This window comes from Salmo salar, chromosome ssa06 (genome assembly GCF_905237065.1).
Source record: "Salmo salar chromosome ssa06, Ssal_v3.1, whole genome shotgun sequence".
In the NCBI taxonomy this organism is placed as follows: Eukaryota; Metazoa; Chordata; class Actinopteri; order Salmoniformes; family Salmonidae; genus Salmo; species Salmo salar.
Window position 1 is genome coordinate 9,601,647 of NC_059447.1, and position 12,443 is coordinate 9,614,089.

Consider the following 12,443-nt stretch of genomic DNA (forward strand, 5'->3'; position numbering starts at 1 on the left):
ACTGAGACAACACTGGATCATCCTATAGTCATCAGAACACTGATCATCCTATAGTCATCAGAACACTGAGACAACACTGGATCATCCTATAGTCATCAGAACACTGGATCATCCTATAGTCATCAGAACACTGAGACAACACTGGGTCATCCTATAGTCATCAGAACACTGGGTCATCCTATAGTCATCAGAACACTGGGTCATCCTATAGTCACCAGAACACTGAGACAACACTGGGTCATCCTATAGTCATCAGAACACTGGGTCATCCTATAGTCATCAGAACACTGGGTCATCCTATAGTCATCAGAACACTGAGACAACACTGGGTCATCCTATAGTCATCAGAACACTGGGTCATCCTATAGTCATCAGAACACTGAGACAACACTGGGTCATCCTATAGTCATCAGAACACTGGGTCATCCTATAGTCATCAGAACACTGAGACAACACTGGGTCATCCTATAGTCATCAGAACACTGGGTCATCCTATAGTCATCAGAACACTGAGACAACACTGGGTCATCCTATAGTCATCAGAACACTGAGACAACACTGGGTCATCCTATAGTCATCAAAACACTGAGTCATCCTATAGTCATCAAAACACTGAGACAACATTGGGTCATCCTATAGTCATCAAAACACAGACAACATTGGGTCATCCTATAGTCATCAGAACACTGAGACAACACTGAGTCAGCAGAACACTGAGACAACACTGGGTAATCTCCTATAGTCATCAGAACACTGGATCATCCTATAGTCATCAGAACACTGGGTCATCCTATAGTCATCAGAACACTGAGACAACACTGGGTCATCCTATAGTCATCAGAACACTGGGTCATCCTATAGTCATCAGAACACTGAGACAACACTGGGTCATCCTATAGTCATCAGAACACTGAGACAACACTGGGTCATCCTATAGTCATCAGAACACTGAGACAACACTGGGTCATCCTATAGTCATCAGAACACTGAGACAACATTGGGTCATCCTATAGTCATCAAAACACTGAGACAACATTGGGTCATCCTATAGTCATCAGAACACTGAGACAACACTGAGTCATCAGAACACTGAGACAACACTGGGTCATCTCCTATAGTCATCAGAACACTGGATCATCCTATAGTCATCAGAACACTGGGTCATCCTATAGTCATCAGAACACTGAGACAACACTGGGTCATCCTATAGTCATCAGAACACTGGGTCATCCTATAGTCATCAGAACACTGAGACAACACTGGGTCATCCTATAGTCATCAGAACATTGGGTCATCCTATAGTCATCAGAACATAAGAGGTGGTTGCCCTGTCCAGAAACAACATCAAGCCCGTACCACCGTGGATGTACCCGAAATGGCTCCCTGTTCCCTATTTAGTGGGATACTTTTCATCAGGACCCACAGGGCTCTGGTCAAGAAGAGTAGTGCACTAGAAAGGGATTAGGATGCCATTTGAAAGGATTGAGAAGGTCATGGGAGAATGGGTGGGGGTTGTTTCTGAACTAGGCCAGTCACACCCGAGAGGAAGATCATGGCTACCTACCTGTAGACATGAGAAAACCCAGAGGACAGGAAACAAGACCTCTTCCCATGACTAGGGAGTTGGATTGACACAGACAAGTCATTTAGAGTTTCTCCAAATAAAAGTCACCAGGGGATGAAACCAGTACAGTTGTAGGAGGGGAGAGATGTGTTCTGATGTATACCAACAGTCTCATTAGTGGCTACATCCAAAATAGCACCCTATTTCCTAAATATTGCACTACTTTTGACAAGAGCCCCAGTCAAAAGTAGTGCACTATATAGGGAATAGGGTGCCATAGGGCTCTGGTCAAAAGTTGGGCACTGTATCGGGAATAGGGTGCAGTTTGGGACATGCCCATTGTTAGACATTGTCTATATGCTGTCCAACAGTTATACTGTATGTTAGTGAATCAACACAAAGCACCAGTAGATTCCCTTCCTGCTTCCCAGGAGATGGTGGGATCTACTCTGGAGGGAACTCACTTGGACAGATGGACAGAGAGGATTGTCCAACAGGAAGTCTGTCGTAGCCTAAAACAACAGTCCTATATTACTGAATCAACACAAACCATCAGGATATACTCTAAACATCCTAAGTGATTATGGAAAATCATTTCACATGAGTTGATGAACATATAAATTGTGCCCTCGCAAAATAGTTTTAACTACTATAACCCCTTAAGTCTTTTGTTAAATAAACATTACACAAAATAATAACACAAATCATATTCAATTTCCATAAATGTTTATTTCCATTCAAAGGACCAGATGACCTTACTCAGTTGCTCAATAACAATAAGCAGTTATTTCACAAACTGTCTGTAGATGAAACAGGACTTGACTTTATACATAGGACACTATACAACCTTTCACCAGAGGAAAGTAGAATATTATCTAGGAAGCGCTGAGGGCCAGTTTACAGCTCAGCGATGGGCTTGTGGGGCCAGTACGGGTGCTTCTCCTTGTCCAGCTTGGTCTCAGGGAACGTGTCGTTCAGATCATCGATGGTCATCTGGTCGAAGGGAATCATGTTCTGGAACTTCTCCAGCTGGAAGAGAGGAAGGTGGATCAACAGAGAGAACTACATGTGTCTAAATACTGGAAGAGAGGAAGGTGGATCAACAGAGAGAACTACATGTGTCTAAATACTGGAAGAGAGGAAGGTGGATCAACAGAGAGAACTACATGTGTCTAAATACTGGAAGAGAGGAAGGTGGATCAACAGAGAGAACTACATGTGTCTAAATACTGGAAGAGAGGAAGGTGGATCAACAGAGAGAACTACATGTGTCTAAATACTGGAAGAGAGGAAGGTGGATCAACAGAGAGAACTACATGTCTCTAAATACTGGAAGAGAGGAAGGTGGATCAACAGAGAGAACTACATGTCTCTAAATACTGGAAGAGAGGAAGGTAGATCAACAGAGAGAACTACATGTGTCTAAATACTGGAAGAGAGGAAGGTAGATCAACAGAGAGAACTACATGTGTCTAAATACTGGAAGAGAGGAAGGTGGATCAACAGAGTGAACTACATGTCTCTAAATACTGGAAGAGAGGAAGGTAGATCAACAGAGAGAACTACATGTCTCTAAATACTGGAAGAGAGGAAGGTAGATCAACAGAGAGAACTACATGTGTCTAAATACTGGAAGAGAGGAAGGTGGATCAACAGAGAGAACTACATGTGTCTAAATACTGGAAGAGAGGAAGGTGGATCAACAGAGAGAACTACATGTCTCTAAATACTGGAAGAGAGGAAGGTGGATCAACAGAGAGAACTACATGTGTCTAAATACTGGAAGAGAGGAAGGTGGATCAACAGAGAGAACTACATGTGTCTAAATACTGGAAGAGAGGAAGGTAGATCAACAGAGAGAACTACATGTGTCTAAATACTGGAAGAGAGGAAGGTGGATCAACAGAGAGAACTACATGTGTCTAAATACTGGAAGAGAGGAAGGTGGATCAACAGAGAGAACTACATGTGTCTAAATACTGGAAGAGAGGAAGGTGGATCAACAGAGAGAACTACAGTACCAGTCAAAAGTTTGGACAGACCTACTCATTCCAGGGTTTGTCTTTATTATTACTATATTCTACATTGGAGAATAATAGTGAAGACATCAAAACTATGAAATAACACATATGGAATCATGTAGTAACAAAAAAAGTGTTAAACAAATGAATATATTTTTACAATGTAGAAAACAGTAAAATAAAGAAAAACCCTTGAATGAGTAGGTATGTCCAAATTTTGACTGGTACTGTACATATCTCTAAATAGTGGAGTTTTTCCTCAGGGGGTCTACTGCTGACTGTGTACTAATATCCTGAAATATGAAGAGACATTCTAAGGAAATCCGGGTGTAGGGGAGTGTGTGTGTAACTCACCTCCTTCTCGTACTGGCCGATACGAGCTTTGGAAGCCTCCACGTAGGCAACAGCAGCTTTGTTCTGAAACAAAGAAGAAAGAAAACCAATAACAATGAAGGAAGCATCAAGAGCAGTGAGTGCTCTGCATAATGAGGCGTTACCTCTTGAAATGGAACTCTGAGCTCATTCATCACCACTTCCTCCAGGACAGAGAACAACACAACATAACAGTGTCTGTGTCAAAGTGCCATAATACACATTTAGTGTTTTATTAATTAGCTAGCTGCTGTAATATTAATACAGGAATGAACTGGAGCACAGTGAGGAGTCATTCTGAATCACTACATCACACCAGTGAAGAGTCATTCTGAATCACTACAGCAGACCAGTGAGGAGTCATTCTGAATCACTACAGCAGACCAGTGAGGAGTCATTCTGAATCACTACATCACACCAGTGAAGAGTCATTCTGAATCACTACAGCAGACCAGTGAGGAGTCATTCTGAATCACTACAGCAGACCAGTGAGGAGTCATTCTGAATCACTACAGCAGACCAGTGAGGAGTCATTCTGAATCACTACAGCAGAACAGTGAGGAGTCATTCTGAATCAGTAGAGCAGAACAGTGAAGGGTCATTCTGAATCAGTAGAGCAGAACAGTGAAGAGTCATTCTGAATCAGTAGAGCAGAACAGTGAAGGGTCATTCTGAATCAGTAGAGCAGAACAGTGAAGAGTCATTCTGAATCACTACAGCAGAACAGTGAAGAGTCATTCTGAATCAGTAACTTTTAACCCAGAGCTACTACTCACCGCCTCTGCCTCCTGTGTGTTGATGGCAGCTGTGGCTGTGTCCTTGGGCTCAGGGATGGTCAGGGATGAGAACTGAGGAGGATAGGAGACGGAGAGAGGGGTGAGATGAGGGAGACGGGAGATGGAGAGAGGGGTGAGATGAGGGAGACGGGAGATGGAGAGAGGGGTGAGATGAGGGAGACGGGAGATGGAGAGAGGGGTGAGATGAGGGAGACGGGAGATGGAGAGAGGGGTGAGATGAGGGAGACGGGAGATGGAGAGAGGGGTGAGATGAGGGAGACGGGAGATGGAGAGAGGGGTGAGATGAGGGAGACGGGAGATGGAGAGAGGGGTGAGATGAGGGAGACGGGAGATGGAGAGAGGGGTGAGATGAGGGAGACGGGAGATGGAGAGATGGGTGAGATGAGGGAGACGGGAGATGGAGAGAGGGGTGAGATGAGGGAGACGGGAGATGGAGAGAGGGGTGAGATGAGGGAGACGGGAGATGGAGAGAGGGGTGAGATGAGGGAGACGGGAGATGGAGAGAGGGGTGAGATGAGGGAGACGGGAGATGGAGAGAGGGGTGAGATGAGGGAGACGGGAGATGGAGAGAGGGGTGAGATGAGGGAGACGGGAGATGGAGAGAGGGGTGAGATGAGGGAGACGGGAGATGGAGAGAGGGGTGAGATGAGGGAGACGGGAGATGGTGAGAGGGGTGAGATGAGGACAGGAGAGGAATAGAATAGACCAATACTGTTAAGCACTTTGGGACAAATGTTGTTGTAGAAAGGGCTATATAAATTAGTGTCATCACAATACCACTATCGCAGTACTACCACATCAGATTTTCCTTGGCAAAAAAGAAAACATGAAGGAGACTTAACTATATGGTCCTTTAGTGTTTTATTAATTAGCTAGCTGCTGTAATATTAATACAGGAATGAACTGGAGCACAGTGAGGAGTCATTTAAATTATTATTGTGTGTTACAGCTTGAAAAATAAACAAATGTGACTCTGGGTGACAACATAAGGCAACAGGACTGTGTTCCTCAAGAAATGTTGTCCGCTTCATGTAGTTTCCTTGGCTTCCTTACTTCCTAGTATTGCGATACTGGTATCTTGACAACACAAATATAAATTCATTTGATTGATTGAAGCATGAAGTTCCAGAACCATTCCTGGTTCAAGAACGTTTTTCATCATAATAATCACACCAATGTCTAATAGGGATCGATGATGACATGTTCTACTCTGAAACAACTTAGTTATGTTGTGACTGAATCAACGTTACAGCACGCCACAGTGGACAGAATAGTACATACCAGACTAATATTGTTGTGACTGAACCAGTGTTACAGTACCACACAGTGGACAGAATACTACATACCATACTAATATGCTGAACAAAAATATAATCGCAACATGTAAAGTGCTGGTCCTATGTTTAACTTCTCTAGGGTAAGGGGCAGTATTTTCACGGCCGGATGAAAAACGTACCCAAATTAAAACGGCCTACTACTCGGGCCCAGGAACTAGAATATGCATATGATTAGTAGATTTTGATAGAAAACACTCTGAAGTTTCTAAAACTGTTTGAATTATGTCTGTGAGTATAACAGAAATCATATGGCAGGCAAAAACCTGAGAAAAATCTAACCAGGAAGTGGGAAATCTGGTGCTTCTAGTCTTTTCAAGTCATTGCCTATCCAACACAGTGACTTAGGGTTCATTTTGCACTTCCTAAGGCTTCCACTAGATGTCAACAGTCTTTAGAACCTAGTTTCAGGCTTTTGCAGTGAACAGAGAGCGAACAAGAAGGCCGGGAATTTGGTGACTCGGGAAAGGACATGAGTTCATTGGCTCGCATTCACATGAGGTAGCTGTGTTCCAAAACGTTTTTCAAGACATTGGAATCGTCTGGTTGGAATATTATTGAAGTTTTATGTTAAAAAGGCCCTAAAGATTGATGCTATACAACATTTGACATGTTTCAACGAACGTAAATATAACTGTTTTTTAAACTTTTCGTCATGAAATTTTGGGTGCGCTTCCTACATTTGGAGTAGCTTACTGAACGTGCAAACAACAAGGAGGTATTTGGACATAAATTATGGACTTTATCGAACAAAACAACATTTATTGTGGACCTGGGATGCCTGGAAGTGCCTTCTGATGAAGATCAAAGGTAAGGGAATATTTCTAATGCTATTTATGATTTTAGATGACTCCAAAATGGCGGGTATCTGTATTGCCTGATGTTGTTTTTTGAGCGCAGTACTCAGATTATTGCAAAGTGTGCTTTCCCCGTGAAGCTTTTTTGAAATCTGTCACAGTGGTTGCATAAAGAAGATGGTTATCTAAAATTCTTTGAATAACAGTTTAATATTTTATCAACGTTTATGATGAGTATTTTTGTAAATTGTTGTGCTGATTCACCGGCAGTATTGGAGGCTAAATATTTTCTGAACATTACGCACCAATGTAAAATGCTGTTTTTGGATATAAATATGAACTTTATCGAACAAAACATACATGTATTGTCTCACATTGAGTCCTGGGAGTGTCATCTGATGAAGATCGTCAAAGGTTAATGCTTCATTTTAACTGTATTTCTGGTATTTGTGACCCCTCTCCTGCTTGGAAAATGGCTGTGTGGTTTTTCTTGTGTTGTACCTGTCCTAACATAATCTAACTTTATGCTTTCGCCGTAAAGCCTTTTTGAAATCGGACAATGTGGTTACATTAAGGAGAAGTGTACCTTTTAAAATGGTGTAAAATAGTCGTATGTTTGAGAACTTTGAATTATGACATTTTGTTGTTTTGAATTTGGCGCTCTGATTTTTCACTGGCTGTTGAATAGTGTGTCCCGTGGGTGGGACGCCACCTGCCCAAGAGAGGTTAATGAGCTGAAATAAAAGATCACCTAAACTTTTCTATATGCAAAATGTTTTTTTTGCATTCCTGTTACTGATCATTTCTTCTTTGCCAAGATATTTAATCCACCTGACAGGTGTGGCATATCAAAAGGCTGATTGAACAGCATGATCATTACACAGGTGCACCTTGTGCTGGGGACAATAAAAGGCCACTCTAAAATGTGCAGTTGTGTCACACAATGCCCCAGATGTCTCAAGTGTTGATGCAGCGTGCAATTGACATGCTGGCTGCAGGAATGTCCACCAGAGCTGTTGCCAGATAATTAAATTGTAATTTCTATACCATAAGCCAACATCATTTTTTATTTGGCAGTACGTCCAACCGGCCTCACAAACACAGACCATGTGTAACCACGGCAGCCCAGGACATCCACATCAGGCTTCTTCCCCTGCGGGATTGTCTGAGACCTGCCAACCAGACAGCTGATGAAACCAAGGACCATTTCTGTCTATAATAAAGCCCCTTTGTGGGGAAAAACTCATTCTGATTGGCTGGGTCTTGCTCCCCACTGGGTGAGCCTGTCTCCCAAGTGCAGGCCCACCCATGGCTGCACCCCTGGCCAGTCATGTGAAATCCATAGATTAGGGACTTCCTTATATGAACTGTAACTCAGTAAAATGGTTAACATTTTGCATGGAACTTTTATATTTTTGTTCAGTATAGTTAAGTGTGTAACTTTATTTTCCCAGGTAGAGCTCATATGAAAGTCATCACAGGCCTTAGGATCTCACCTTGGATTCAAACTCAGCCACCATGCCGGCTCTGGCCACATTGGTCTTGTAGAAGCTCCAGTCGATGGTAACAGGCTTCTCTGGCAGAGAGGACAGCCTGTAGACAGAGCCATCAACAACAGCTCATTGATGTCACTTATAAAACAATAATTGTGGGAGTGAGATTGTGGAGCTTTTCATTTACACTAACATGAATGTACGAGACCCACTCAGTTTGCAGCAACCTGTGTCTTAGTTAACAATACTTTAATTAAATTCCAACTACACACCTTTCACATAGGCATATAAATAGCTAGATGGGAGAATCCTAAAAATGTTTTACTCATTTTCCCATTGACATCAATGCAAGTGAAAGTTTGACCTCTATTGGCTGGCTCTGAAGTGCTAGTCATGAACAAGGCCTAAATGTTAACTCTGGGTTGGCTACATACTTGGCACCGATGGCATCTGAGCGCGTCTTGAGGTTGTTGAACATGGCCCTCTGGTTGGGGGGAACCCTCTCTGCAAAGGCCAACCAGTCAATGGCTTTCAATGCCGCACGTTTCCCAGCCATATTTGTCTGTCAGTCAAAAATTGGAAAAGGGGTAAATAACGGTCATGCGATATTCAATATACCGTAGCTGCTAAAACCCACAAGAGAGATACAGATCATAACATGAAAGAAGAAAACCGTTAAAAAACACTTGAGGGGATGGATTGTACATGCATGTCCTACTGCACGCCAATGCATGACATGTCCACCCTTGATCAGGCAGGTTCCGGTCACACACAGGTGATCATTTGACTGGCAGTGCACTGAGATAGAGAAACTAGTTAGCCTGACTCAACACGGTCATTTAGTGGTTACTGTTAGCGATGTAGCTATTATCTGGCTAACTGATCTGAGTCCTAACCAACAAAAAAGCCAATAGAAGTTCTGACAGCACCAAACTCAAGTTTGCTGACAGATGGCAAGCTAGTTAACGTTTTAGCTAGCTCTCAAGCTACTAAACTAGGCTAACTAACAAATAGTCGTTAGCTTTGCCTAGCTACTACAATCTAACAATGTAGCTAAGTGGATATTTTATATTTAGCTATATCATCTTATTTAGTTATATTTTAGACATATAACATCATATGACGTTCAAAGAGCAAGAGTCCACTGAAGGTCTAGCAGTTAGCTAGTTAACGTTTGTTGGCTAGCCAACAAGGCAAGGTCAGAGCCCAGCTGCAGTGGATATCACCGATCGTCGACCAAACAGAATTCGAGTTTTATTTTTATATCAAACTTTATCATCTGTCCCAATATACGATGCAAACATTAAAATATCGACGTTTAGATGCCATTTGAAGATAGAACATACCGTACAATGGACAAGTTACTCCAAATGTGAAGATGGTTCACCGGACACGGAAGTGACAGAAATAATCTCGACGAGAAACTACACCGTGGATTTGGGTTGCTGCCGCCTGCTGGCGTATTGCACTTATTACATATCAGATTGATCAGAACACTTCATTTTTTATATATATTTATTTATTTATTTGAAAGATCATTTTTGAAATAGTGCTTCCATCTTTAAGATCGTACCTGTCACCACTTTCTGACAGTTATCCTATCTGGAAGAGGCAGAGTTGTATTTGCTTAGTCAAGAATTACCCTAATGGCCTGCTGCGTAGGGAGTTTGCTTTTTTAGCCAGAGACCCTGCTTCGCTTCCCTGCCGTTCGCTACATTGGTGTCAGAAGTGGGAGGCCATCAGATTGCATGGCCCGGACGTGTGAAGGACTGAGTAGTCGAACCATGGGGACACGCCTTTCCCACCATGTGGGTTAACCCTATAACCCTGTAGGGTGTTTTCCTTTCTCGCCAGGGACCTGGGTTCACTTCCCTGCCCTGTCTTTGAACAAAGAGACCCAATAGAATGAGTGAAAGTGGCAAAATTCTCTCGGTTTACTCTGGAAGATTTTAACCCACCCCTAACCCCAACAAGTTTTCACCATGATTGTAAAGCCTTTGTTTATTTTGTTGTTTTAACAAAACCATTGCTGAAGATTATTATTTATTTCATGTGATTAGTGATTCATTTTAATGTAAAAAACAACAATCTGTACCTCATTTTAAGGTGAACCCTGTTACGTGACCTGAACTCCAGTTTTAACATGTGGTGATAATTATTTAGATGTTATTTTTTTCAAAATAACCTTTAATATTCATATCCTAGTGTAAAAGCAGGTGAGCTGGTTGCACTCTTTCTGGACATGTTCTGGTGTTTTGTGGTGGAAAACTGAGTGGGTCGAGCATAACACGTCAACCCTGTTACCCATAGATAGATTTTTCGCATTTAATTGGCCCACCTTGTTGCTCATAAAAAGCTTCCATTGAGTACCACAGTATGAATCATAAAACACGGAAATGGTTCCAATAGTTTTTTCACCATTCATTTTTCCATCTGGGATTTCAGAACTACTTTTGAGGTCCGTGATTCATGTAGGCTTACCCTGGCGTGATGTTTTGATAACCACACAAATCTCTCTCCTACAAGGTAACTTTTAACAGTAATTATCATAACGAATTTATTAGAGTAAATTGAGGTGAATATGTTGCTAAAGCTCACCTTATCCAAGAGAGAATTACATGGCTATCAAAACATCACGCCAAGGTAAGCCTACACCAAACACACAATTAATTTTAAAAAATTGCCAAATTCACAATGTGAAAAATGAATGGCGTAAAAACCATTGGAACCATTTTATGGGTATTATGACGCGTCCACTGTGCCGGATGGATTTATGACATGGAATCGTTAACCCTGTTATGGTTAACCATTTTACTTTATTTGGCACTTAATAGGCACAATGGATTTTTTATTTTATTTAACCTCTTGAGATGGAAAAACATGCTTATTAAGTTGAATATGTACTCTTCATGACAGAATGTAAAAATTAGGTGAAATCAAACTGTTTTTTTTCACCAAGTTTCACTACCCAAAAGGGACTAATGTCGTGGAACAAGCCATGTCATTTGCTAATATTATGAAAGTGAAGGTACGTTTGTATGCTGTTGTGGATATTATGATGACAGAATAGTAGATATAATGACAGAATAGTGGATATTATAATGGAAAAATAGTGGATATTATAATGTGGTGGATATTATAATGACAGAATAGTGGATATTATAATGACAGAATAGTGGATATTATAATGGCAGAATAGTGGATATTATAATGGCAGAATAGTGGATATTATAATGACAGAATAGTGGATATTATAATGACAGAATAGTGGATATTATAATGGCAGAATAGTGGATATTATAATGACAGAATAGTGGATATTATAATTACAGAATAGTGGATATTATAATGACAGAATAGTAAATGTTATAATGACAGAATAGTGGATATTATAATGACAGAACAGTGGATATTATAATGGCAGAATAGTGGATATTATAATGTAGTGGATATTATAATGACCGAATAGTGGATATTATAATGACAGAATAGTGGATATTATAATGGCAGAATAGTGGATATTATAATGTAGTGCATATTATAATGACAGAACAGTGGATATTATAATTACAGAATAGTGGATATTATAAAGACAGAATAGTGGATATTATAATGGCAGAATAGTGGACATTATAATGACAGAATAGAGGATAAAAAAATACAGAATAGTGGATATTATAATGACAGAATAGTGGATATTATAATGTAGTGGATATTATAATGACAGAACAGTGGATATTATAATGTAGTGGATATTATAATGACAGAATAGTGGATATTATAATGACAGAATAGTGGATATTATAATGTAGTGGATATTATAATGACAGAACAGTGGATATTATAATGTAGTGGATATTATAATGACAGAACAGTGGATATTATAATGTAGTGGATATTATAATGACAGAATAGTGGATATTATAATGACAGAATAGTGGATATTATAATGTAGTGGATATTATAATGACAGAACAGTGGATATTATAATGTAGTGGATATTGTAATGACAGAATAGTAGATAGTATAATGACAGAATAGTGGATATTATAATGACAGAACAGT

General features: G+C 40.7%; 1 protein-coding gene across 1 annotated transcript; it reads right to left on the minus strand.

The window, feature by feature from the left end:
• Positions 1–2,273: 2,273 nt before the first annotated feature.
• Positions 2,274–9,763, minus strand: atp5h (ATP synthase, H+ transporting, mitochondrial F0 complex, subunit d). The gene is made up of 6 exons (NM_001139687.1): positions 9,725–9,763; positions 8,813–8,940; positions 8,382–8,478; positions 4,734–4,805; positions 3,940–4,002; positions 2,274–2,593 (listed from the first exon to the last, which is right to left on the minus strand). The coding sequence occupies exons 2-6, from the start codon at positions 8,932–8,934 to the stop codon at positions 2,462–2,464; spliced, it is 486 nt and encodes a 161-aa protein (NP_001133159.1). The 5' UTR covers positions 8,935–8,940; positions 9,725–9,763; the 3' UTR covers positions 2,274–2,461.
• Positions 9,764–12,443: the final 2,680 nt, after the last annotated feature.

Excerpts from the sequence above, each read along its gene's own strand:
- atp5h (NM_001139687.1), bottom strand. The coding sequence starts at position 8,934 with ATGGCTGGGAAACGTGCGGCATTGAAAGCCATTGACTGGTTGGCCTTT. Across the intron at positions 8,479-8,812 it reads TCAGATGCCATCGGTGCCAA|GCTGTCCTCTCTGCCAGAGA; the intron begins GTATGTAGCCAA and ends CTCTGTCTACAG. Across the intron at positions 4,003-4,733 it reads ACACACAGGAGGCAGAGGCG|AACAAAGCTGCTGTTGCCTA; the intron begins GTGAGTAGTAGC and ends TCTTTGTTTCAG.